The sequence below is a fragment of the Geotrypetes seraphini genome, chromosome 1 (assembly GCF_902459505.1).
Source record: "Geotrypetes seraphini chromosome 1, aGeoSer1.1, whole genome shotgun sequence".
Lineage (NCBI taxonomy): Eukaryota > Metazoa > Chordata > Amphibia > Gymnophiona > Dermophiidae > Geotrypetes > Geotrypetes seraphini.
In genome coordinates, this window is record NC_047084.1 from 447845315 (window position 1) to 447869058 (window position 23744).

Below are 23744 nucleotides of genomic sequence, written 5' to 3' on the forward strand. Positions count from 1 at the left end.
GTGAAAATACGGTATATTACTAGCAGCAGACCTTCCACCACTCAAGTGTCTCTTCTCCCAGGCAGAGGTCCCAACAACCGAACCTACAACGGAAACTACAGAAAATAAAATCTGATAATAATAAAACCACAGAGCAGATCAGAAACACATCTGAGCAACTTACTTGCAGAGAAAAAAACTGAGGCAGAAGAAGCAACTATCTAGGAGGCAGAGTTGAAAAGATGGCTAACATCACTCTGAAAGCAACCTGCATCATAGGCAGTGGAACACTTTTTTGGTGGGTTGGGTTTGTTTGTTTGTTTGTTTGTTTTTTTTGGGGGGGGCAAAAGCTGCACCTACACCCGCCCCGAGTGTGCAACAAGAGATTCCAGAATTTTATTTTTAAAAATTCCCTTCATAAGCATACACTACAATAAATCAGTGTTCTTCAACCTTTTTACACCCGTGGACCGGCAGAAATAAAATAATTATTTTGTGGACCGGCAAACTAATAGGACTAAAATTTTAAAACCCCATTTACGCTCCATCTCCACGAGCTCGGTCCCCGCAAACCATCTGATCCCATCTGCACAAGCCACAATTATGATTTTATATTGAACATATTTTATTAAAGTATAAAAAGAAACAATATTCTGAACAATTGTGATTTTATAAATACAAATATACAGAGCACGGACCAACAAAACCCCTGTCTCCCCTCCCCTTCACATATATCCCCTCTACTATCAAGAAAACTGAACAAGCCAAGTTCATAGAAATATCATGCTAACAGAATACTGCAGTCCCCAGTTATGTCTCTAGCAGGATATATATTTCAAATCTGATATATTCTAATCACAAAATAGAAATAAAATTATTTGTTTCTACCTTTTGTTGTCTCTGGTTTCTGCTTTCATCTTCTTTTCACTCTCTTCCTTCCAGCGTCTGCCCTCTCTGTCTCTTCAATCCAGCATCTGCCCCTTCCATTTACTGTCTGACCTCTCCCCCTTCCATATGGTATTTGTCTATGCCCCCCCTCCCCTTTCCATCCAGCCTATGCCCCTCTCTCCTTTTTACACGATTCACTCCAGCTTCACTGCTCTCTTCATTTTTATCTCTCCTACACCAGATCTAGCATCTTTGTCCCTCTCAATTTCTCTGCTGACCCCCCTTCCCATCTCATTCCTATCTCTCCCCTTCCCTTCCTCTAATCTCCCTGCAAGCTGTTTCCTTCCTTTTTTCTTCTCCCTTCCCTCCTCCCCTTGTCCAGCAGTAACTCTCTTCCTTTTCCTTTCCCTCCTCCCCTCCCAGCAGCATCTCTCCTTCTCCCTCTCCAGGTCCAGTAGCAGTTGTCCCTTTTTCCCCCTTACCCAGCAGCTTCCCAGATTCCTTTCCCTCCCCCCTCCCAGCATCATCTCTCCTTCTCCCTCTCCAGGTCCAGTAGCAGCTGTCCCTTTTTTTTTTTCACCATGCCAGCAGCTTTCTCCCCTCCCAGCAACTCTCCTTACTTGCCAGCGCTGCGATTCAGTAAGGCAGCCTCGGGTCCTTTGTTGGGTCACACCGCCTCTGAGGAAAGCGGAAGTTGCATCATCAGAGGCAGCCCGACTCAGCAAAAGCTCCAAGGCTTCCTTCCTGAATCGCTGCGCTTGTAAGGAGAGCCGCTGGGAGGGAAGAAAGCACAGTCTGAGGCTCCCCATTATCTCTCCGGCCCTGCGCTCCTCGATCTTGCCGGTCCTGCGCGGACCGGCAGGAAATTGAAGAAGTTGATCTCGCCGGTCCTGCGCAGACTGGCAGGAATTTTCTGCGGACCAGCGGTTGAAGAACTGTGCAATAGATGACATGTATGCTGCGTAAACAAGATTCTATCAATGTTATGAGCATCTGTGTACGTAAGGATACAACTGCCCAGACAAACATCATTCTTTGATGTGATTTTCTGATAAAATTTCTAGTGACAGGACAAATTTCTTTAGTTCCTTGATGAAACTTAAGAGATTTCCCTGGTTTCAGGATTTTCCCTGTCACACTATGTAGCAAAACCTAAATTTAACCAAACTTCCCTATAGACTATAGGCCCTAAACCTCCCCAAAATTAACCTTACAGATCAATCTGGAGGGATTCTCTGCCTCAAGCTGACAGTCATCTACCAAGCTGAGATCTTTAGGCTGCCAGTCGGATGTTAGTCAGACTGAGCTCCTTCCCACCCCCACCCCGGCTGGGATGCGACAAACGCTGAAAGGAGGAAAGGAAGGCGAAACTGCAGATGGCACTGTGAGTGGCCCAAAGGACACTACTGATTCCTAGCAGCCTGAGCTCAAGCTCCTGACCAAGTCAAAGAAACAAGCAAATGCTGAGGGTCCGGAACCCTGAGCTCCACAAATCTTCAAGCAGGCTGGCTGCATAGGTTCCCTGAAGGATTCACCTGCCAGCTGCAAACTAAAGTCTGTTCCTCTCCAAGCAGGCATAGTAGTTCCTGGAGGCACATAAAAATTGCAAACAACCAAAAAACCCTGCAAAATAAGAAAGAAAGAATGCTCATGAGCAGGCATGGACAACCCTATGGTTCAGCATGCCATCCCTACTGCACGGAAAAGCTAATTAGCTAGGAGGATACTAGCTAGCAATGATGAGAAGGAAGTTACCAAAAGAACCGACATGAGACTAAAATGAGAAAAGGAAAGACACTTGGAACTTGGGTCCCTGGTGGTGGCGGCACGCTAGTAGAGACTAAAGGAGATACTGCTGTTCTCTTCTCTGCATCAGCATACTTTCAAGTTATGTGCACTGAAGTAATGTACATCCACACAACCCAAGAAAAATATTAAGAAGAAACATCAATAAGAGATTAACAAATTTTGACATAAGCAACCAACCTGGAAGTGATGCTGGATATTGGCAGAACAGGCTACTCTTTAAAGCTTCTTCTGTAGCAGGGTCAAATGAAAAATGAGTAATAGCTGGATGCAAATCAAGTACCTAGTTTGAAACAACAAATTAATCAATCAATATCTCTCGTACACAGGGAATGTCCATTTTCTTGCATATTATTAAAAATAAGTGTTTAAAAAGGTATGGACCAGTAAAATAAATAACGTATGAATCAAGCAAACAACAAGAGTTTGGAAAAATGCTGACATTAGTTTTCTCTTCCTTCCAAGCAACTTACTAAAGACTTTTTGTTACAGAAGTATATTGGCAATGATACCTGGTATTTTTCTTCAATTCAGGCACACAAGTAGGTGAAAACATTGGACAGCACCAGAATGAAAATAACTGGCCTAAATCTCAGAAGCAATGGAAAGTACTGACCACATGTGACTGTCTCTGGGGTCTCTGGGAAAAGTGACTAAAATCTCAGATTCAAAATTTTGAAAACTGCCAATTTTTCACATCCTTGATCTAGAAGCAGTCTGAAAAAGTTTTGCTTGACTTTCTATAACGCTTATTTGTTTTCCACATAAAATGATGGGGTTTGAACTGTTGTATTACAAATTGTTTGCTCTAACAGAATTAAAAACTAATTTTTTTTGTTTCTGTAACTTTAGTCATTTTTTTCCCCAGAGATGGTCACATACATATATGGTATCTCCTGTGCTCAGTGCCTTCCTCATTCATAAGAATCGCCATACTGGGACAGATCGAAGATCCATTAAGTCCAATATCCTGTTTCCAGCAGTGGCCAACCAAGGCCCCAAGTCCCTAGCTAGATCAAAAGTAGTTACCCAGATTTTATGCGCCTTATCCTAGTAATAAGCGGATTTCCTCAAGCAATCTCAAAAATGGCCTATGGACTAGAGAGCTGCACAGGAACAGGGGCAATGGGAATCCTGCGGATGCCCCCTTCAGGTCGCAGGAATCCTATGGGGATCCCCCTCATAGTCTCAGACATCCCACGGGGTTGGAGGCAGCTCAAGCCGAGTAGCTTGGCTCATCTTCTTTTCCTGCCCTCCTGTAGGAGTGTTTCCTTATTTGCACCTGAAGGTTAGGCCTCTATGACATCATCAAGCCTGAACCATTATTTGCAAGAAATCATTCCAGCCTGAACTTGCAAGAAAAGAAAGAAAAAACATCTTTGCTGTTTCTGCCTGATGCATTCTGGGTATGTACCAGAACTGTATTCTAGCCAAGGACATCTAGCTATGCCTATGTGATCTGCCCATGTGAATCTTGGGGGAGTTATTGCTCCTGTGCTGGTCTTATCTAAAGAAGGCGCCTCTGTTTCAGATAGTACGAGACTTTATACAGAAAGGCTATTCATCTAAGTTCTGTTTCTGGATTGGTCCGAAGAAGTCATCTGACGAGATCCAAGTGAAAAGGTGCTAATTATAATTTAGTCTGTGCCGGGATGTCAGTGAACTCGCATCTCATCACAGGTGTTCTCCACGCACATCTTTTATAATAATTAAGATCTGAAAAGTTATCTCGTGCGTGTCTCTCTGCCTTAGAGAAAGCTAATCGGACCTTAAACAGATCTGGATTTCATCACATCAAGGAAACCTTTGCTGCCAACCTAAATTACAGCTGTACCAGTGGCTGATGAACTCTTGTTCCTGTAACAGAAGGATTTCTATATCTGCTAAGCTGAGGAAAGACGTCTTCCATTTCACCTGATTTTGTGCCAAGGCCTAATTGTATGGTAAGAATAAGGAACTTATCTATCTTTCAGCTGGGGTTAGATAAAGTATCCTATTGTGATATAGGATAAGGCTTGTAAAGCTACTCTTGGTGATACAACTGTAATAGATTGCTGCTAATCAGGAATTGTTATTATAAGGAATTGTTTAGTGTGTGTAAAAATTAGTTTTACTTATTTATCTAGCAGTGTGTTGTAATAATTGTGTACTGAGTTTCATATATGTAATCGGATATTTTGTGAACAATATTTAGTTATTGCTGCTGGCTTTTGAATTTTATTTTCCTATTTTCATAATAAAAATATTTCTCATTAGCCTGGGTCTTGTGTCGTGTAAATAGGCAAAGAAAGCTGAACCTGGATGAGATATTATGGTCTTCCCTAGAAACTAACACGCACATATTTGTTTATGTAACTGATTACTGGACCATAAATATTTCTACACTCCTGCAGCGCCACACGCAGCTGACCCAGAAGTCATCTCCTGACGTCATAGATGACGTCGGAGGGAAGGTTTTGTGTCAGCCACGTGCAAGGCCCACTGCCCTACGAATAAGTACAGTATTGACGTCGGGAGAGCTGTCTGGAAATCAGGGCTAGTGAAGCCTGGTGTCTGTGAGTGCTCACAAGTTTGGAATAAGAATTCCTAAACATTCAGTAGTCATGCTGTTCTGAAAGAAGAGAACCTGCAAGGGCTTTATTGATGGGCAGGTAATAATCACATACTTAATTCCAGCTCAGTTGCAGGGAGTCAAGTTTTAATTATTTGTTTGGTGTCTGAACTGCTATGAGACAGGATCTCTGAAAAGCACTTAGCCCTGAATCACAGATGAACAGAGGGAAAAAAGAGAAATGTAAGTATAAACTCCAATTCATTTCAACTGAATGTACTTAGAAAAAAAAAACAGTTGCAAACTATAATTAAAACAAGATTTGTGGGGAATATCAGTTACTGATATCACTTTATTATAGTTGGAACAATGGACTTGAAGTATAATATTCAATACTTAAGGTTTGGTGTTTATGGGCAGACTAGATGGGCCATTTGGCCTTTATCTGCTGTCATGTTTCTATTCTTCTGCCCCCTCACTCCCAAAAACAATCCCTGTGTCCATGTTTCTCTTAATTCTATACATAGTGTTCAAAATTGTTCACTCCAAAATTGTACATACCATTTAATTACTTAAGCCAATTAGCAGGATAACTGGGTGCTAACAATTATTGCTAATTGGCAATAATTAAAATTTAAGCGCACACCTTTATAGCTCCTATTCTATAACGATGTGCACATAAATTTTTCCATGGCCATGTGATATGAATGGGCAGGACAGGGGCAATTTTAGAATTTGCACATAGTGTTATACAGAATTTGGGAGATCTGTGCCTAATTTGGGCATGAGGATTTACACAAGGATTCAGTTGGTTTTAATCCTCATGCCCAAAGTACAAAAACATAGATGTCCTGTTTTGAAAAATGATTATGTTCGCTACTGGATTACTACTGCTACTATTTAATATTTCTATAGTGCTACCAGATGCACTCAGCATTGTACATTAAATAAGCAAGAGACGGTACCTACTCAAAGAGCTTACAATCTAATTATGACAGACACACAGGACAACAAGGGTGAATTTGTACATGCTGCTCAGGTAGGGAATTACAAGGGGACTGATGAGGTGGATAAGGTAGGTGACTACAGAGGGAATGACAAACAGATATGGGTGCTTTACAGTCTGGTAGGGTTAGGACTTAAACACAGCTTCAAAAAAAGTGGGCTTTCAGCATAAATTTGAATATCCCTAGAGATGGAGCCCGATTGTTGGACGTTTTCCATAAAACATCTAAACTCATATTGAAAATGTCCTTCCACTTGTCTTTACAAAACAAATTAATAAAATGTCTTTGCTTATTTGTAAATGGGTCTCTACCAGAGCCTTTAATTCAGTAGCACAATTAAATGAAATAACTACTTCTGAAGTTTATAGGGACAGGCAGGGACAGATTTGATTCCAGTTAGGATGGCAAGGACGGGTTTGATTCTACCGGGGATGGGTGGGGAATGGGCTTGATTTCTGTCACCGTGCAAATCTTTACTATGGACTTCTCTTTTAGGAAATTATCCAAACCTTTTGTAAACCCTGCTAAGCTAACTGATTTTACCACATTCTCCGACAACAAATTCCAGAATATAAATTACATGTGTGAAGAAAATTTTCTCCAGCTTATTTTAAATCTACTATGTTGTAGCTTCACCACATGCCCCCTAGTCCTAGTATTTTTGGAAATAGTAAACAAGAGATTCACATCTACTCTTTCCACTCCACTCAGTATTTTATATACCTCTATCATATCACTCCTAAGCTATCTCTTCTCTGAGCTAAAGAGCCCTAGCTGCTTTAGCTTTTCCTCATAGTGAAGTCAACCCATCCCTTTCATCATTTTAGTCACCCTTCTCTGCACCTTTTCTAATTCTGCTATATCTCTTTTGAGATACGGTGACCAGAACTGCACACAGTATTCAAGATGCAGCATATCAAAACATGATACAAGGGCATTATAAAATTTTCATCTTTGTTTTCCATTCCTTTCCTGATAATTCCTAACAAAATTTTCATCTTTGTTTTCCATTCCTTTCCTGATAATTCCTAACATTCTTTTTTTTTTTTTAAACATATGTTTATTAACAGTGAAGCAGCACATACAGTCAGGCGGCAGCTTTCTTAGCCACCACAGCACATTGAAATGAGGGTTTCAACTTATCCTGAACAATGACACCTAGATCCTTTTCCTGAGCAGTGACTCCTAACATGGAATCCTGCATCATGTAGTTATAGTTTGGATTCCTCTCTCACATGCATCACTTTGCACTTGCTTACATTAAAGGTCATCTGCCATTTTGATGCCCAGTCTCCTAGTCTCAAGGTCCTCATGCAAATTTTTCACAATCCTCTTGTGATTTACCAACTTTGGACAACTTTGTTTCATCAGCAAATTTAATTATCTAATAATTCCCATCTCTAAATCACTGATAAGTATGTTAAAAAGCAGCAGTCCCAGCACAGATCCCTGGGGAACCCTACTATTTATTCTCTCACCAAAAAGCCATGCAACTGAAAAAAGTGAAAAGTCAGCAGTGCTGGATTAGTGCTTGTAGTGGAAAGGAGGAAAAGCCTCAGAGCCCCGTTAGGGAAGAGCCTTTCTCTAACTTGAGAGTGCAAGTAACATCACCAGCAAAAAAAACCTCCTTCCGTTCCCATACTGTTAGTAGCACTCAATCAGCACAAATTCTCTTTAGTGTATTAATCACTGTAGGTATATTAAAGCAATGTCTCAAGTACAAAAACAGATAACACAAGTATAACACAGATAGTGTGAACAAATAACTTATCTTTGCATCATGTCCAGCTCAAGAAATGTCTAGGCAAAGCTCCTGCCCCAAAACCAACGAAGGCCCATTTCACCTCACGGCTGTGTCAGGGAAAAGGGGAGGTAGAGCTTTTTAATTCAGCACAAATGTGCTCACTATATAGTAGGGTTCCCCAGGGGTCTGTGCTGGACTGCTGCTCTGCATGGGCTATAGTGAGCATGTTTGTGCCAAATTAAAAAGTTCTACATCCCCTTTTCCTTGACGCTGCCGTAAGGGCATCTGGATTGTCTTGTCTCTGTTAAGGAAGCTGATTAGTGTCCAGAATGGCTCCTATAAATTGGAGATGTTGAGAAGGTTGTAGTTGAGACTTTGGAAAATTGACTTCGAACCCCAGCTGTTGGAGATTCTATGGTCTTTTTTTGTTGCCAAGCAAACTGCTTGAGAAGACAAGGCTTTGATCAACCAATCATCCAGGTAAGGAAACACTTAGAGACCATAGGAACGGAGTATTGCTGCTACCAGACGTTTTATGAAAACTCTTGGAGATGACACTAGGCTAAAAGGAAGAAACTTGTATTGATAATGTTGATGAGTTATTCTAAACAGAAGAAACTTCCTGTAATTTGGACCACCCCTTATAATGGTGAGCCCACTGGTCCTAAATTGAGCTGTCCCCACAAAGAGCTCCCCAGCCAAATAGGCTGGCATCAGTCATGAGAGTCACCCACTCTGTGATTCAGAGAGGCATGCCTTTCGATAGAGTCTCCTTGAAGCCATTTCATATGCTGTTCCTCGCTGTCCCTGTCCATGGAAACTCATCTGAACAGAATGATGCCAAGGGGACAAATGAGACAGAAGAGCATCCTGGAGAAGCTGCATGCGTGCACTATCCCAGGGAACAACCTCCAGAGAGGCTGCCATGGAATCCAACACCTAAAGGTAATGCCAAGTAGTAGGAATTTGCTTCGCCGAGATAAAAAATTGATTAGGCCAAATCGAATTTCTTTTTCCTGAATTGGGCAGCACTTGTACCCAGAGGCAACTATTTGCTTGAGAAGTCCTGCAATCCCACCAAGTGTCAATCAGTATAATACCAGATGGTAATTTTTTTTTTTTTTAATTCAGTTTCTACCTCTTTCCTTGGGGTGGGAGGATGAGAACCTGGATGAAGGAGGCAGTGGATCATATCTTGAACCAATATCTATTTCAATACAATTAATTGCCATACATCATGCTGATGACTTCACGATAATTATCCCATTCAATACCTCTATCTCAGAAAGTCACCCCCAAAACAACAAAGGTACTAAATCGGATGGAGCAATGGATGACTGAGTTCAGACTAAAGCTAAACCCAGAGAAAACAAAATTTTTTATAGCATTGCCACACTCACTTGACACTAAAGCATCACTGTGCATCAATAACCTTAGTCATCCCATTCAACCCACTATGAAGGTTTTGGGAGTAACACTGGATCAGAGTCTGACCATGAAAGACCAGGTAGACTCCTTGATTAGAAAGATCTTTCTCACCCTCTGGAAGCTTTGGTCCATCAGAGCTTACTTCGATGTCTCATCATTTAGAATTCTGGTACAATCCCTCATACTGAGTCAACTCGATTATTGTAACATCGCCTACTTGGCACTCTCCCAGAAAAATATGCGGTGATTGCAATTGGTACAAAATGCAGCAGTTAGGCTACTTTGTGGACTGAAGAAGTTCGATCATGTAACACCTTCCTATTGACTTCTACACTGGCTGCCGATGGAGGCACGTGTGAAGTTCGAGTTTGGTTGTTTTTGCTTCAAGGTACTTTACAGCTTAGCCCCTAAATATATAACAGACCTTTTCTCTTTCACAACCAACAGACATAGGAGAAGTTCACATTCGAACTTTGTTTCTCCACCGGTTAGAGGTTATAAATTTAAAAGTCATCACCAACATCTTTTCTCACATCAAGCAGCATTATGGGGTAAAGACCTGGAACAACTGCTCGTGCCTACTACTTAAAGGGAATTCAGGAAACGCCTAAAAACACTTGAAGTACTTAGGTAACTGACCTATACAATCTTAGTCCTCAACAAATGATCTTCGAATTGTTATTTACTAATTCTGAACTTTGTTTATTCCACTCACTCTGTAATACTTTTTAATCATTGTAAACCGCACAGAACTTCACGGTCCTGCGGTATATAAACTGTTATTATTATTATCATGCAAATACGAGCAATGTGAAGGTCAAGCGTAGGATAGTAAATAAATCAAAAATTTCATTTTGATAATTATCAGTTCAATAAATAATTCTCTGTTCCATTTTCCTTCAAGACTTGTGAAAAAAACCGAAGCATTTAAAGAAATGCGTATATCACTTACTGTGTTAAGACTTTTGATGAGATTAAATGGAGACTGGCCAAGAAATCTCTCCCATTTCATATCCCATTCATTTTCTTTATCAGCAATTGATCTGTTTACAGACACAAGATCTTCTCTCCTTATCTTATGCCTAGAAAAAACAAATGTTAAGGTCAAATTTTAGAGGGTGGATAAAAATCAATGATGTATATATTTTTTTTTAATAAAAATTGGATTTTTTAAAATTTAAATCAGATTGCTTTTATTTAAAATTGGATTTTTAAAAAAATAAAATGTTTTTTCTGAGGAAAAAATCAAGATTGGACTATGAAACATAGTCCAAAGTTATTTATCATGAAATAAGGATTACTGTATTTTTTGGACTAAGACGACACACTTTTTCCACCCCAAAAACAGCGGCACGGGACCAGGCAGGAAGCGCAAAGCTCATGCTCCTGCGTTTTGTGTCACTCTTCTAAGACAAAGGCAGCCATCCAGGAGACCGCGCTGGACCACCGCCACTAAAAAAGGTACCCCGGGAGGGGGGGCTGCGGGCAGTTTCTGGCGGCTTCAAGCTGCGGTTCTTCCCAGCACCAGATGCACATACGTGTAGAGGAGGAAAAACCAAGAAGAAAAAAATTATGAACCAAATTTTTTCTTCTTGGTTTTTCCTCCTCTACAGGTGAGTGCGTCTTATGGTCTGAAAAATACAGTAGTTTTTAATTATGTAGCATGAGGTTGTATATTCAAGCAAAGTTTACATTTTTTGGCAAATGAATTCCATTAATCCATTCATAGTGTCACAGACAATTTGTCTATATCACAGATGCTTGGTTCTGCATGTCTCAAAACTGTGAGTTTGTGTCTGCACAGATAGCATGCTTCACAGTAAAACTATATAACATACAGAGTTGAGAAAAAGACCTTAGCTCAACTATTGTTTTCCAAATTGATGCACACAGAATCAATGCTTACTTCTTAAGTGCTAAGTTTTAATATCTGCACAAAGAGCTAAGCGAGAGGAAGGAGGGGGCAAGCGGAACAAATGAAAGTGAAACCTTTAGAGCAGCACAGTCCACAAGTATTGGGATCTTTAAGTGTATAACCTGAGGTTTATCTAATTATTCTCTCCTTGGATAGTATTGTGAAATTCTAGATGTGCTGTTACTTTTGGAATGTCAGGGTTTGTGTAATTTTGCTTATGAGTGTTATTTTGTAACCCGCATAGATTTTTTAGATATGTAGGATATAAATGTTTTAAATAAATAAATAATGGAAGCAGGTTGTAAGAGACCCATTTGGGGAATATTTTAATGAAGTTCTACCTATGGGTAAGACGGGCATGCAAACAAAATACAAACACTGCAAGAAAGAAATGCAAGGCCCGGTGGCCCAAACGAAACATTATGAGAAGTGCTTTGATAAAGATTACAAAAAGAACATGTTTGAACAGGTGGGATCTTCAAGTTGGTAAATGTTTTTATTTCATCATATTTCTTAAAGACTGCCTTAAGGAACTGTCATATTTAAGCAAAAATATATTTGTTATTACTGCATGTTACCATCATTTTGATACAGTTATTAATAAATAAATCCCCCTTTTACAAAAGCATGGAAGAGGTTTTTTAGCGCCAGCTGGCACACTGAATGCTTTGTGCTGCTCTGGTTATAGAGTTTCTATGAGCATGGGAGCAGTGCAGAGCATTCAACATGACGGCCGGCGCTAAAAAACTTTTCTGCGATTTTGAAAAAGGGGGGGAAGGAGTTAAACAAGCAAATATTCCTTTTTGGGCAGTACCAAGTGGCAGTGAATACAATGAGTAGAAATGGTATCAATAATAAAACAGCAGCACTGACACTTTTGTTTAAAAGAATAATCTATCATCAATCTAAAGGATTCTGGAAACTATCCACCTTCAAGACCACCATCCTCCTGTTCTACAGTTTCAGTGTTATTTGTCCAAGATAGTGTTTCAATTGTATCATATACACCACCTATCCATAGTATATCACCTAAAAGAAAGGAAAAAAACCCGACTATCCATGAAACACCTTAGATAAGTTTGTGATAAAACCCAGCAGATTAGAAAAAGAGGTAACTGATGAAAAAATTGCCAAGTTTGATTATGCGACAAACTCTTCTTTCCATATGATTGAAAACCCATACTTCATTAATATGGTTCAGTCACAGACTAGGACACAGTTCTTCAACCGCCGGTCCGCGGACCGCTGTCGGTCCGCAGGAAATTTTTGCCGGTCCACACAGGACCGGCAAGATTGACTCCCTTCAATTTCCTGCCGGTCCGCGCAAGGCCGGCAAGATCAACAACTGAAGTCTGCGCTGGGCCAGAGAGATCTTGGGGAGCCTCCGACAGTGGCTTTCTCCCCTCTCTGCAGCTCTCCTTTACTTCCCTGCATAGCGATTCACGAAGGCAGCCTCGGGGCTTTTGCTGAGTCGCGGCTGCCTCTGATGATGCAACTTCCTCTTTCCTCAGAGGCGGCGCGACCCAACAAAGAACCCGAGACTGCCTTCCTGAATCGCTGCGCTGGGAAGTAAGAAGAGCTGCTGGGAGGGGAGAAAGCCACTATTGGAGTCTGGGAAGCTGCTGGGCAAGGGGAAACATGGACAGCTGCTACTGGAGAGGGAGAAGGAAATATGCTGCTGGGAGGGGAGGAGGGAAAGGAATCTGGGAATCTGGGAAGCAAGGGAAAAAAAGGGACAGCTGCTACTGGACCTGGAGGGAAGGAGAAGGAGAGATACTGCTGGGCAAGGGAAAAAAGGGGCAGTTGCTACTGGACCTGGAGGGAAGCTTGTGGGCAAGGGAAAAAAAGGGACAGCTGCTACTGGAGAGGGAGGAGAGATGCTGCTGGGAGGGGAGGAAGGGAAGAGAGTTACTGCTGGACAGGAGGAGGAGGGAAGGGAGAATGAAAAAAGGAAGGAAACAGCTGGCAAAGAGATTAGAGGAGGGGAAGGGGAGACACAGGCATGAGAAAGTAGAGAGATTGATGATAGGAAGGGGTCAGCAGAAAAATAAGCAGAGAGGGACAACGATGATAGATCTGGTGTAGGAGAGATAAAATGAAGAAAGCAGTGAAGCTGGAATGAATCATGTAAAAAGGAGAGAGGGGGCACAAGCTGGATGGAAAGGGGAGAGGGGCATAGAAAGAAGACAGATACCATATGGAAGGGGGAGAGGACAACAGTGGATGGAAGGGGCAGATGCTGGATTGAGGAGACAGAGAGGGCAGACGCTGGAAGGAAGAGAGTGAAAAGAAGATTGAAAGCAGAAACCAGAGACAACAAAAGGTAGAAAAAAATAATTTTATTTCTATTTTGTGATTAGAATATATCAGATTTGAAATATATATCCTGCTAGAGCTGGTGTTAGACATAACTGGGGACTGCAAAACCCAGGCAGTGCTTCTTTAGCTTCCAGCTGGCTTAGGGCGCTCTCTGACCAGGGGGCAGTTGCCCTATTTGCACTCCCCTAAAACTATTCCTGTCAAGTGTGACTGCAGTATTCTGTTAGCATGATATTTCTGTGTAGCATTCTGTAATAATTTGGCTTGTTCAGTTTTCTTGATAGTAGAGGGGATATATGTGAAGGGGAGGGGAGACAGGGGTTTTGTTGATCCTTGCTCTGAATTATTTGTATATATAAAATGACAATTGTACAGAATATTGTTTCTTTTTATACTTTAATAAAATACATTCAATATAAAATCATAACTGAGGCTTGTGTGGATGGGATCAGATGATTTGTGGGGACCGAGCTCATGGAGATGGGGCGGAAACGAGGTTTTTAAATTTTAGTCCTAGTAATTTGCCGGTCCACAAAATAATTCTTTTTTTTCTGCCGGTCCACGGGTGTAAAAAGGTTGAAGAACACTGGACTAAGATACAGTCCACCCAGAAGAGTAGATGTTGCAAGGAAACTGCTGGATAAAATGTATAACAGAGAAATGGAGCAATGTGCGACAGATCTAGAAGGTAAAATTATTAACCTAAGTCTTGATGGGTGCAGTAATGTCCTCAATGATCCTGTTGCATGTGTTTGTATAACAGAAGGAAACGTCCTTCTTGCAGAAACAATTGATACCTTAGGAAATGCACAAAAAACAGAATGTGTATAGGAAGTACCTTGTTTCCCTGAAAATAAGACATTGTTTTATATTAATTTTGGGTCCAAAAAACACACAGGGTCTTATTTTCGGGGAAACACGGTATAAGAACGTGCTGCCCAGAAGGGTATGGACTGGAAGCTGGAATCTAGGGTAGTTGATGAAAAGCGTTTCTTTATTTCTTTGGATTAGAATTCACTAGCTCTACAAATTTCCTCAATAGGAGTAGATCTGAGGAAAGCTACAGAAGCTACCATTGCTCTGACCTTATGGGCTGTGACTTTATTGTGAAGGGGAAATCCAGCCTGGGCATAACAGAAAGAGATACAAGCCGCCATCCAGTTGGAGATGGTACGCTTAGAAATAGGACGTCACAACTTGTTTGGATCAAAGGAGACAAAAAGTTGAGGAGCAGTTCTTTGTGGTTTGGTACGTTCCAAATAGAAAGCCAAAGCACGTTTACAGTCCAGAGTATGAACAGCTGATTCTCCAGGATGAGAATGAGGCTTTGGAAAAAATACTGGAAGAACAATTGATTGGTTGAGATGAAATTCAGAAACCACTTTAGGAAGGAATTTCGGATGAGTGCAAAGAATCACCTTGTCATGATGGAACACTGTAAAAGGTGGATCCGCAACTAACACTTGGAGCTCACTGACTCGTCTAGCGGAAGTGAGGCCAATGAGAAATACCACTTTCCAAGTGAGATACTTCAGATGAGCTTTGTCCATTGGTTCAAATGGAGGTTTCATCAGCTGAGTAAGAACAATATTGATGTCCCAAACCACAGGAGGCGGTTTGAGAGGAGGTTTGACATTGAAAAGTCCTTTCATGAATCTGGAAACCACAGGATGAGCAGAGAGGTTTCCCTTCAATAGGCTGATGGAAAGCAGCAATTGCACTAAGATGGACTCGTATCGATGTAGACTTGAGGCCAGAATGAGAAAGGTGCAACAGATAGTCCAAAACGGAAGATAAGGAGGAATGTTGAGGCTCCTTATGATGAGAAAAACACCAAGTAGAAAATCTAGTCCATTTTTGGTGATAGCATTGTCTAGTAGGCTTTCGTGAAGCTTCCAAAACATCTCTCACAGATTGAGAAAACTGGAGAGGAGCTACATTAAGAGGAACCAAGCTGTCGGGTGTAGAGACTGCAGGTTGGGATGAAGGAGAGATCCCTGATGCTGCGTAAGCAGAGAGGGAAAAACTGGTAGAAGGTATGGCTCCCTGCTGCTGAGTTGAAGGAGAAGGGAGTACCAGGGTTGTCTGGGTCACCGAGGAGCAACCAGAATGATGGTGGCATGGTCGGTCTTCAGCTTGACCAGTGTCTTTTGAATGAGAGGGAATGGAGGAAATGCATATAGAAAGAGATTCGTCCAGTCCAGAAGAAAAGCATCTGCCTCGAGGCGATGAGGAGTGTAGATCCTGGAGCAGAACTGAGGCAGTTTGTAGTTGTGGGGAGCTGCAAAGAGGTCTATCTGAGGCGTTCTCCACTGAGAGAAGATGCGATGAAGGGGCGTGGAATGGAGAGTCAATTCGTGAGGCTGTAGAAGATGACTCAAGTTGTCCGTTAAGGCATTGTCCGCCCCCTGAATGTAGACAGCTTTGAGGAAGGTGTTGTGGCGAATTGCCCAATCCCAAACTTTCAGAGCTTCCTGACAGAGGGAGGCAGATCCCGTGCCGCCTTGTTTGTTGACATAATACATTGCGACCTGATTGTCTGTTCGAATGAGGACTACACGGTCGTGAAGTAGATGCTGAAAAGCATTGAGAGCATTGAAAATCGCCCTGAGTTCCAGTAGATTGATATGACATTGACGATCTGTACTGGTCCAATAGCCTTGAGTATGGAGACCATCTAGATGAGCCCCCCCAAGCGTAAGTTGAAGAATCGGTCGAGTGAACCTTCTGATGGGGGTGTGTGTGAAAAAGTAAGCCTCTGGATAGATTGGAAGAGAGCATCCACCAGCGAAGAGACTGTGTCAGAGCAGGAGTGACATGGATGTGTCGAGTCAGAGGGTCGGAAACTTGCGTCCATTGAGATGCCAGGAATTCTGAGGTGAAGTCTGGCAAAAGGAGTCACGTGTACTATGGAAGCCATGTGACCCAGAAAAACCATGTGACCCAGAAAAAGCCATGTGACCCAGAAAAACCAAAATGGAAGGGCGAGAGGACACTGCATGACAAGAGCTTCTAGACGTTGTTGAGGAAGGAATACTCTGAGTTGGACCGTGTCCAGAACGGTCCTGATGAATTGAAGAGTCTGAGATGGCTGTAGATGGGATTTGGGAAAGTTGATTTCGAATCTCAGACTTAGCAGGAACCAGATAGTCCGTTGGGTCGCTACGACGACACCTTGAGACCTGGAGTCTTTGATGAGCCAGTCATCGAGGTATGGAAATACTTGAAGACCATGGTTCCTGAGAACAGCGGCTACCACAACCAGGCACTTGGTGAAGACTGGGTGAGGAGGCCAGACCAAAAGGAAGTACTCTGTATTGAAAATGAAGAGTCCTCACCCGAAATCTGAGGTACTGACGGGAGGCCGGATGGATGGGAATGTGTGTGTAGGCCTCCTTGAGATCCAAAGAGCATAACCAGTCATTCTGCTCGAGGAGGGAATAAAGAGATGCCAGGGTCAACATGCAAAATTTTTCTCTGACTAGGAATTTGTTGAGCACCCTGAGATCCAAAATAGGTCGCAGATCGCCCGTCTTCTTCGGAACAAGGAAGTGCTGGGAGTAAAAACCCTTGTTCTGCTGAGCCAGAGGAACGGGCTCGACAGCTCGAAGCTGAAGTAGAGCTTAAGCTTCCTGAAGAAGAAGGGCGGTCTGGGAGGGATTGGAAGGATACTCTCTTGGAGGATGTTTCGGAGGAACTTGATGGAATTGAAGAGAGTATCCCTCCCTGATGATGGAAAGGACCCAGAGGTCGGTAATAACCGTCGTCCATCGGTGGTAAAAATGATGGAGACGACCTCCTATAGGGGGAAAAACGGGAAATGGCAGAACGACTGAAGTTATGCTCCGTTCGAGACAGTCAAAAAGGCTGAGGAGCAGCAGGTGGCTGAGGCTTTTGCTGCTTCTGGGGATGCTGCCTCTTGACAGGCTGACAAGTAGAAGGAGCCTGCTTTGGAGGAAAACGCCACTGATAGATTTGAGGAGGGCGTGTAGGATGAGGAGGAGCTGGCTTCGGCTTCGGTCTGAGAATGGATGCAAAAGACTTCTCATGGTCCAAGAGTTTCTTGGTGGCCGCCTCTATAGATTCGTCAAAGAGGTCATTGCCAGCGCAAGGAACATTAGCCAGCCGGTCCTGTAGGTTAGGATCCATGTCGATAGTACAGAGCCAAGAAGTAGCTCGAGCAGATAGCTCGAAAGCATCATAGGACGACTGAAGAAGCTGCAGCCGGAGTTGTGACAAGGATGCAAGGACTTCTTGGAATTCAAAGTGCATACGAGAATCCAGATAAGACATGAACTTTGGAAGAATGGAAAGAAAGAACTCAAAATAGGTGATGAAATGAAAATTATAGTTGAGGACTCTGGAGGTCATCATCGAATTCTGGTAGACACGACGACCAAATCTGCCCGTCGTTTTACCTTCCCTTCCCGGAGGAACAGTGGCATACAACTGAGAAGGGTGAGAACGTTTCAAAGAAGATTCAACCAGAAGGGATTGGTGAGACAATTGAGTGTTGTCAAACCCCTTATGATGTACTGTCCTGTATCTGGAGTCTAATTTGCCTGGAACAGCTGGAATGGAATAAGGAGTTTCCAGACAGTGGACAAAGGTTTGATCCAAAAGCTTGTGGAGAGGAAGCTTGAGAGATTCAGCCGGAGGTTGAGGAAGATGCATGGTCTCGAGATACTCCTTGGAGAACTTCGAGCCAATATCAAGTTGAATATTCCAAGTCAACAGCCATCTGACGCAGAAAAGATGAAAAAGACAGCTGATCTGCTAAAGCCTGGCCTCGAGAGGGACTCAAGGCAGCTTGGTCCAGCGAAGAAGGAGACCTGGATGGAGAAAAAGAACTCACCAGGTCCTCGAGGTCTGGAAGCAGAAGGGTCGATGTAGGTGGTGGAGAAAAATAAAGAAAAGGCTGCTTGCGATGAGGCGAGGCATGCCTGGATGAATGCTTCGAAGAATGCCTCGATCTGTGATGAGAGGTGTGTCTCGAAGCAGGCCTCGATGATCAAGGAGAACGTGTCTCAGTCGAAGCTCCCAGAGAATGGATAGGGCTGGAGACTGTGGAATGAAGCAGTGGAGGCTGAGAGGAGGAACCTCGATGCACTCACAAAGACTCTACTCCTTGCTTCGAGTGTGAGGGTTCTAACGGAGGCATTGGCAAAGAATCTGCTCCTTGCTGTTCATGCCTAGATGCCAGACCAGACACTCACAGAGACTCTGCTCCCTGCAAAGAGTGTGCATAAGACTGAGACATAGGAGGCGGCTCGACCTCGCGGGAGACCTCAATATGCCCAGGCTGGATTTGTGAGAGAAGCTTCGGCCCCATGGTAGTAGAGCTGAATGAATTGCTTCTCTAACAAGGTCTGGAATGAAGCCGGCAAGGATGGATCCGTGTCTCCAACGGGACCACCTGCACAGGCCTCGTGTTCCCTCGAGGCAGTATGAGAGTGCTTGGACTTAGAAGCCTAGGCACTTTATGCACCACCGGGGGAATGGACTACTGCCCTATCTGACCTGAAGAGACAGAGGAAGGCATCGCAGCAGGAGGCGAAGACAGAGCCAGGACAATGAGGCAGGTTTGATGAGGCTCGGAGTAGAAGCTGTGGAAGCCGGAAGAGCTTCAGATGAGGTCGAGGGCGAAGCACCCTTTGAGGTCGAAAGCTCCATCGAAGACTCCATGCTGAAAAGCTGCTCTCACAGGATGCAACGACGCTTGAAAGCACGAGACTTATGTGTTGAGCAAGGCCGGCACGATTTCGGGAGATGTTGAGGCCCAAGACACCAAAGACAGCGTCAATGAGGGTCCATGAGGGAAATCGCGCGCTGGCACTTGGAACACTTTTTAAAACCGGTTGCAGGCTGGGACATAGGCCGAAAAAGTGCCGCCGCAAGATCGAAGCCCTGGGGCTGCGGCCACGAGGCCTGCCCGGTCGAACGAATGGAATAATTTTTTTTTTTAAGAAAAGAATAAAACAGCGATTCTGTAGAAAAAGAACACAAAACCGTGGACTAAAGAAGGCACAAGTGAAAACACTTCACGCAGAGTCGAAGACAGACTTCTCGGCTCCGCGGAAAAGTAAGAACTGAGGAGACGCACCCTATGCTAGGCGTAAGGCACTCGCATGTGCGGTGCGGGCGACTCGAAACTTCGAGTTTCTTCAAGCAAGTCTACTTGTGAGGCGTCCGCATCGAGGCTCCGTCTGATGACATCACCCACTTGTGAGAATACCTGCCTGCTTGTCCTGGGATAAATTTTCATATCCTCCTATGTACCTGCCTTCTTGTTGACACTAGGCTCTGAACCATCTATTGAAGATCTCAGTATTTAGTACTCTCCCTTTTCATATGTAGGCAGTACTTCTGAAAAAGCTACAGTCTTCCCCCAGCTCCTAAAAAGCTTTCAGCGGTGCAAGTTGGGTATTGCTGGCTAGGTCATTTGTTCCCAAGTGAATAACATCAGCTTTGGAATTCTTAATTTCTTCCCTAATTAGACACAGTATTTATTTGGTACTCCTGGTAGCCAAGGATCCTAAGAAACACTTCACTATTTTAGGCTCCTTGACTTGTGTTCCAAGGATAATGCCTCTGATGATGGTATCCCCTAAAAACAATAATTTACTGGATTGAGATTTCTTATTTTTCCTTTGGGGGTGCTTTTTTTTTTAGTTACCTTCACTGTTTCCGGTTCCATCTCAATTGTTTCTTGAGCACTGCAATGCTCTAATGGAGCAAAATAATTCTGTAGATACAATTGTAAGGGTGGATGTTTCTGTGTCACATGTCACAGTCTACTAACCCAACTGTGATCCATTTATTCCTGGATTGCTATACTCTTTGAGGCAGTGGTGGAAAATAATTGATGGAAAATAATTCTGTAGGTACAATTGTAAGGGTGGATGTTTCTGTGTCGCATGTCACAGTCTACTGACCCAACTGTGATCCATTTATTCCTGGATTGCTTTACTCTTTGAGGCAGTAGTGGGAAATTGATGGAAAATTTCTGCTTGTTCATTTCTGCATTTCAGACTCTCCACTGACTGAAAAAATCTAAAAGTCCCTAATCTATCCAGATAGATCCGATAGCAAGTATTAATGCACAAATGAAAATATGGGGGATCTAAAACGTATGCTCCACTTTGTTCTTTTTGCACTTAATGCTGAGATGATAAACATATGGTATCATTTGAATTTTGGATTTATTTATTAGGATGTTGGTCTCAAAATATCTATTGTGAATTAATTTAACTCATGAATAATACATTTTTGGCAATGGGTGCTCTCTAGCATTCTAAAAATAACATAGGCCAAGAGAATTGCCGTTGGATTATGTATTCATACTTTGCCTTCTAAGGCTTCACCAACTGTAGCTCCATTAGCCTGATGCCCATTTTCTTTTCACATCCGCCTCTTCCTACCAAGATAACAGTTCCTAATCTATGTAGTTCTTGAGAACATACATGTGAAGTCCTTTAATAATCCTTGGGCATAAGAGCATTTTACAACATGCTGGTAAGGTAAATGCTCCAATGCTCATTGAATTCCTATGAGCGTCAGAACATTTACCTCACCAGCCCACGGTAAAATGCTCATTTGTTGCTTAGTAAAACCCAGCTAGTTTCCAATCTGACCTAATAATTTATCTGGAAATCTATACCCTATCATGCAGAAAATCCAGCTTCAGTTCCAAGAAAAGGGGCATAAACTGAACTGCAAGGGAAAAACTGTCAGAAATATAATAAACTGATAGCTAGGAGAGCAGAGAACATAGATGGTGATTTTAAAGGAAGCCCAGAAAAGTAGTGTCATATGTATTAGCACAAAAGTAAACTTAAAAAGAGGAAATGCAACATATTACAAGTATAACACTGGGAATTACATTCAAAAAGAAAAAAGTGAAACCAGAATATATAGCATGCACAGTATGTGATGCTAAATACTGGTCAGGGAACCCAGAAATGTAGGATTAAAAATGTTACACTGATATAAACAGCAGCAGAGATCTCTATAGGGAAATTTTAGTACTTACCTCATATGTCTCAATCTTGATAAAACCTGAGCTTCAAACTTGGTCTTTCCTTCAATATACGGAATATCTAATTTTAGCCCTTTGTGGTCAACCTGATGTCGCTCATGCCTCAATATCTTCAAGGCTTCATTCAATAACTGAATAATAGTTACAAAGTTCAACTTTCCAGCCTCATACACATTTTCAATATGTAGCTAAAAATGAGTAAAAGTTGTCAGTTAAACTCACCCAGAATACATATTAATAACCACAAACTTAGCAGTAATATATAAAGCATTACTTATCACATCCTTATCTTCTCTGTTACCCTTCTATATGTTTCATTACAAAATATACTAGAACACAGAAATAAAGAGAAAGGAATGTAGCATCACTAAAATGATTAGATGAATATCAAGGAAATGTTCAGTTCTCCCAACAGGTAGATCTGATTCAGTTAATAATAACAACAACAACTTTATTCTTCTATATAATAATAACTTTATTCTTCTATACCGCCATAATCGTGTGACTTCTAGGCGGTTCACATTGAAGAAAGCTGGACAATCAGCGAGTTACAATATGCAGATAGTCAGTGAAATTATAGTATGTAGAATCTTATAAAATGCAGCAAATTACAATGTACAGTTTGTTAAGAATTTCAGAGGGGACATGTTAGAAAAAAAGTAGCGATTTACAAAATACAGTTTGTTAAGAATTTCAGCAGGGACATATTGGGAAAAATAGAAATGGAAAAAAGTGTTTGGTGTAATTACTGTTTAGGTGATATATCTGTCAAATAAGGCAGTTTTTATGACTTTTCTAAAAGCGTCGTAGGTCAGTCTAGCTCCATTAATGTAGTTGTCTAGCCAGTGTTGTTTGTTTGCTTGGTACATAAAAGTTCTATCCTGAAATGTTTTGTATTTACAGCCGGTGATGCTTGGGTATGCAAATAGATTGCAGTTTCTGGTTTGTCTTATAGGGCTGTATAATACGAAGTGAGATAGCAAGTATGTAGGAGCTAGTCCCCAAACTAGCTTGAAGCATATGCAAGAGAACTTGAATATTATTCATGCCTCGACTGGCAGCCAGTGCAGGAGTCTGTAGTAGGGGCTAATATGGTCGCTTTTTTTCGATCCAAATTAGAGAATGACACAGCAAAAGAGGGAGATACAAGGTATTCCATATTCAGATATGGAATATAAAATTTCGGCTTATGCTGACGATATTTTACTTTATTTGAGAAATCCAGAGTCAACCTTATCTTCTTTATTGGAATTAATTGATAAGTTTGGTAAATTTTCAGGTTATAAAATTAATTGGAATAAATCTGAAATTATACCCTTGAATGTTCATTGTGTAAAAGGATTATTTGATACTTTTCCATTCATATGGAAAGAAGAAGGATTTAAATATCTTGGCATTCAAGTTAAAAATACAATTGAAGATACTGTAAAAGAGAATGAAAAATATGTATTAAAAAAAGTTACGGAGTTATGTGAACAATGGAACCCATTACATATTTCTTGGTGGGGAAGAGTTCAAACTATTAAAATGATGATGTTACCTGTAGTTTGCTACCAAATGAGTATGATACCTATTTATTTTCAGGGGTCCTTTTATAAAAAGCTCAATAGCATTTTAACAAAATTTCTTTGGCTTGGTAAAACACCTAGAATAGCTTTAGTAACTTTGCAAATATCAATTAAGGAGGGAGGGGTAAATTTTCCAAATTTCTATAGGTACCATCAAGCCTATATTCTACGTCAGGGTATGTATTGGATCCTCCCAGAACTTATGGATAATGCACCGGATTGGTTATATTTAGAATGGCGCCTTATGTTTCCCCTAAATTTAGTTCATCTACCAAGTATTAACATACCTAGAAGATACAGAGAAAATAAAATATTAATGGATACTTGGAAAACGTTGAGATTTATTGATAAATTAACACCTATCCCAATAAACAAATCAACTAATCAATCTATATGGATAAACTCCAAGATCAAAATTGGCGGAGCTCAAATCCTTTGGAAGAACTGGATTATTGCAGGCATTAGATCTATAGACGATGTTATTTCAGAAGGTAAACTGCT

At 41.8% G+C, this 23744-nt stretch overlaps 1 protein-coding gene across 1 annotated transcript in view; it reads right to left on the minus strand.

Annotated features, from left to right (window-relative positions):
- The window catches only part of HAUS6 (HAUS augmin like complex subunit 6), a 206432-nt gene that overhangs the window by 60446 nt on the left and 122242 nt on the right, over positions 1–23744 (minus strand). Inside the window, exons 9-11 of the mRNA XM_033920660.1 lie at positions 21670–21863; positions 10356–10485; positions 2854–2956 (exon numbers count right to left, since the gene is read on the minus strand). Of these exons, the coding sequence (XP_033776551.1) occupies positions 2854–2956; positions 10356–10485; positions 21670–21863 (427 nt within the window). The remainder of the gene's footprint in view (positions 1–2853; positions 2957–10355; positions 10486–21669; positions 21864–23744) is intronic.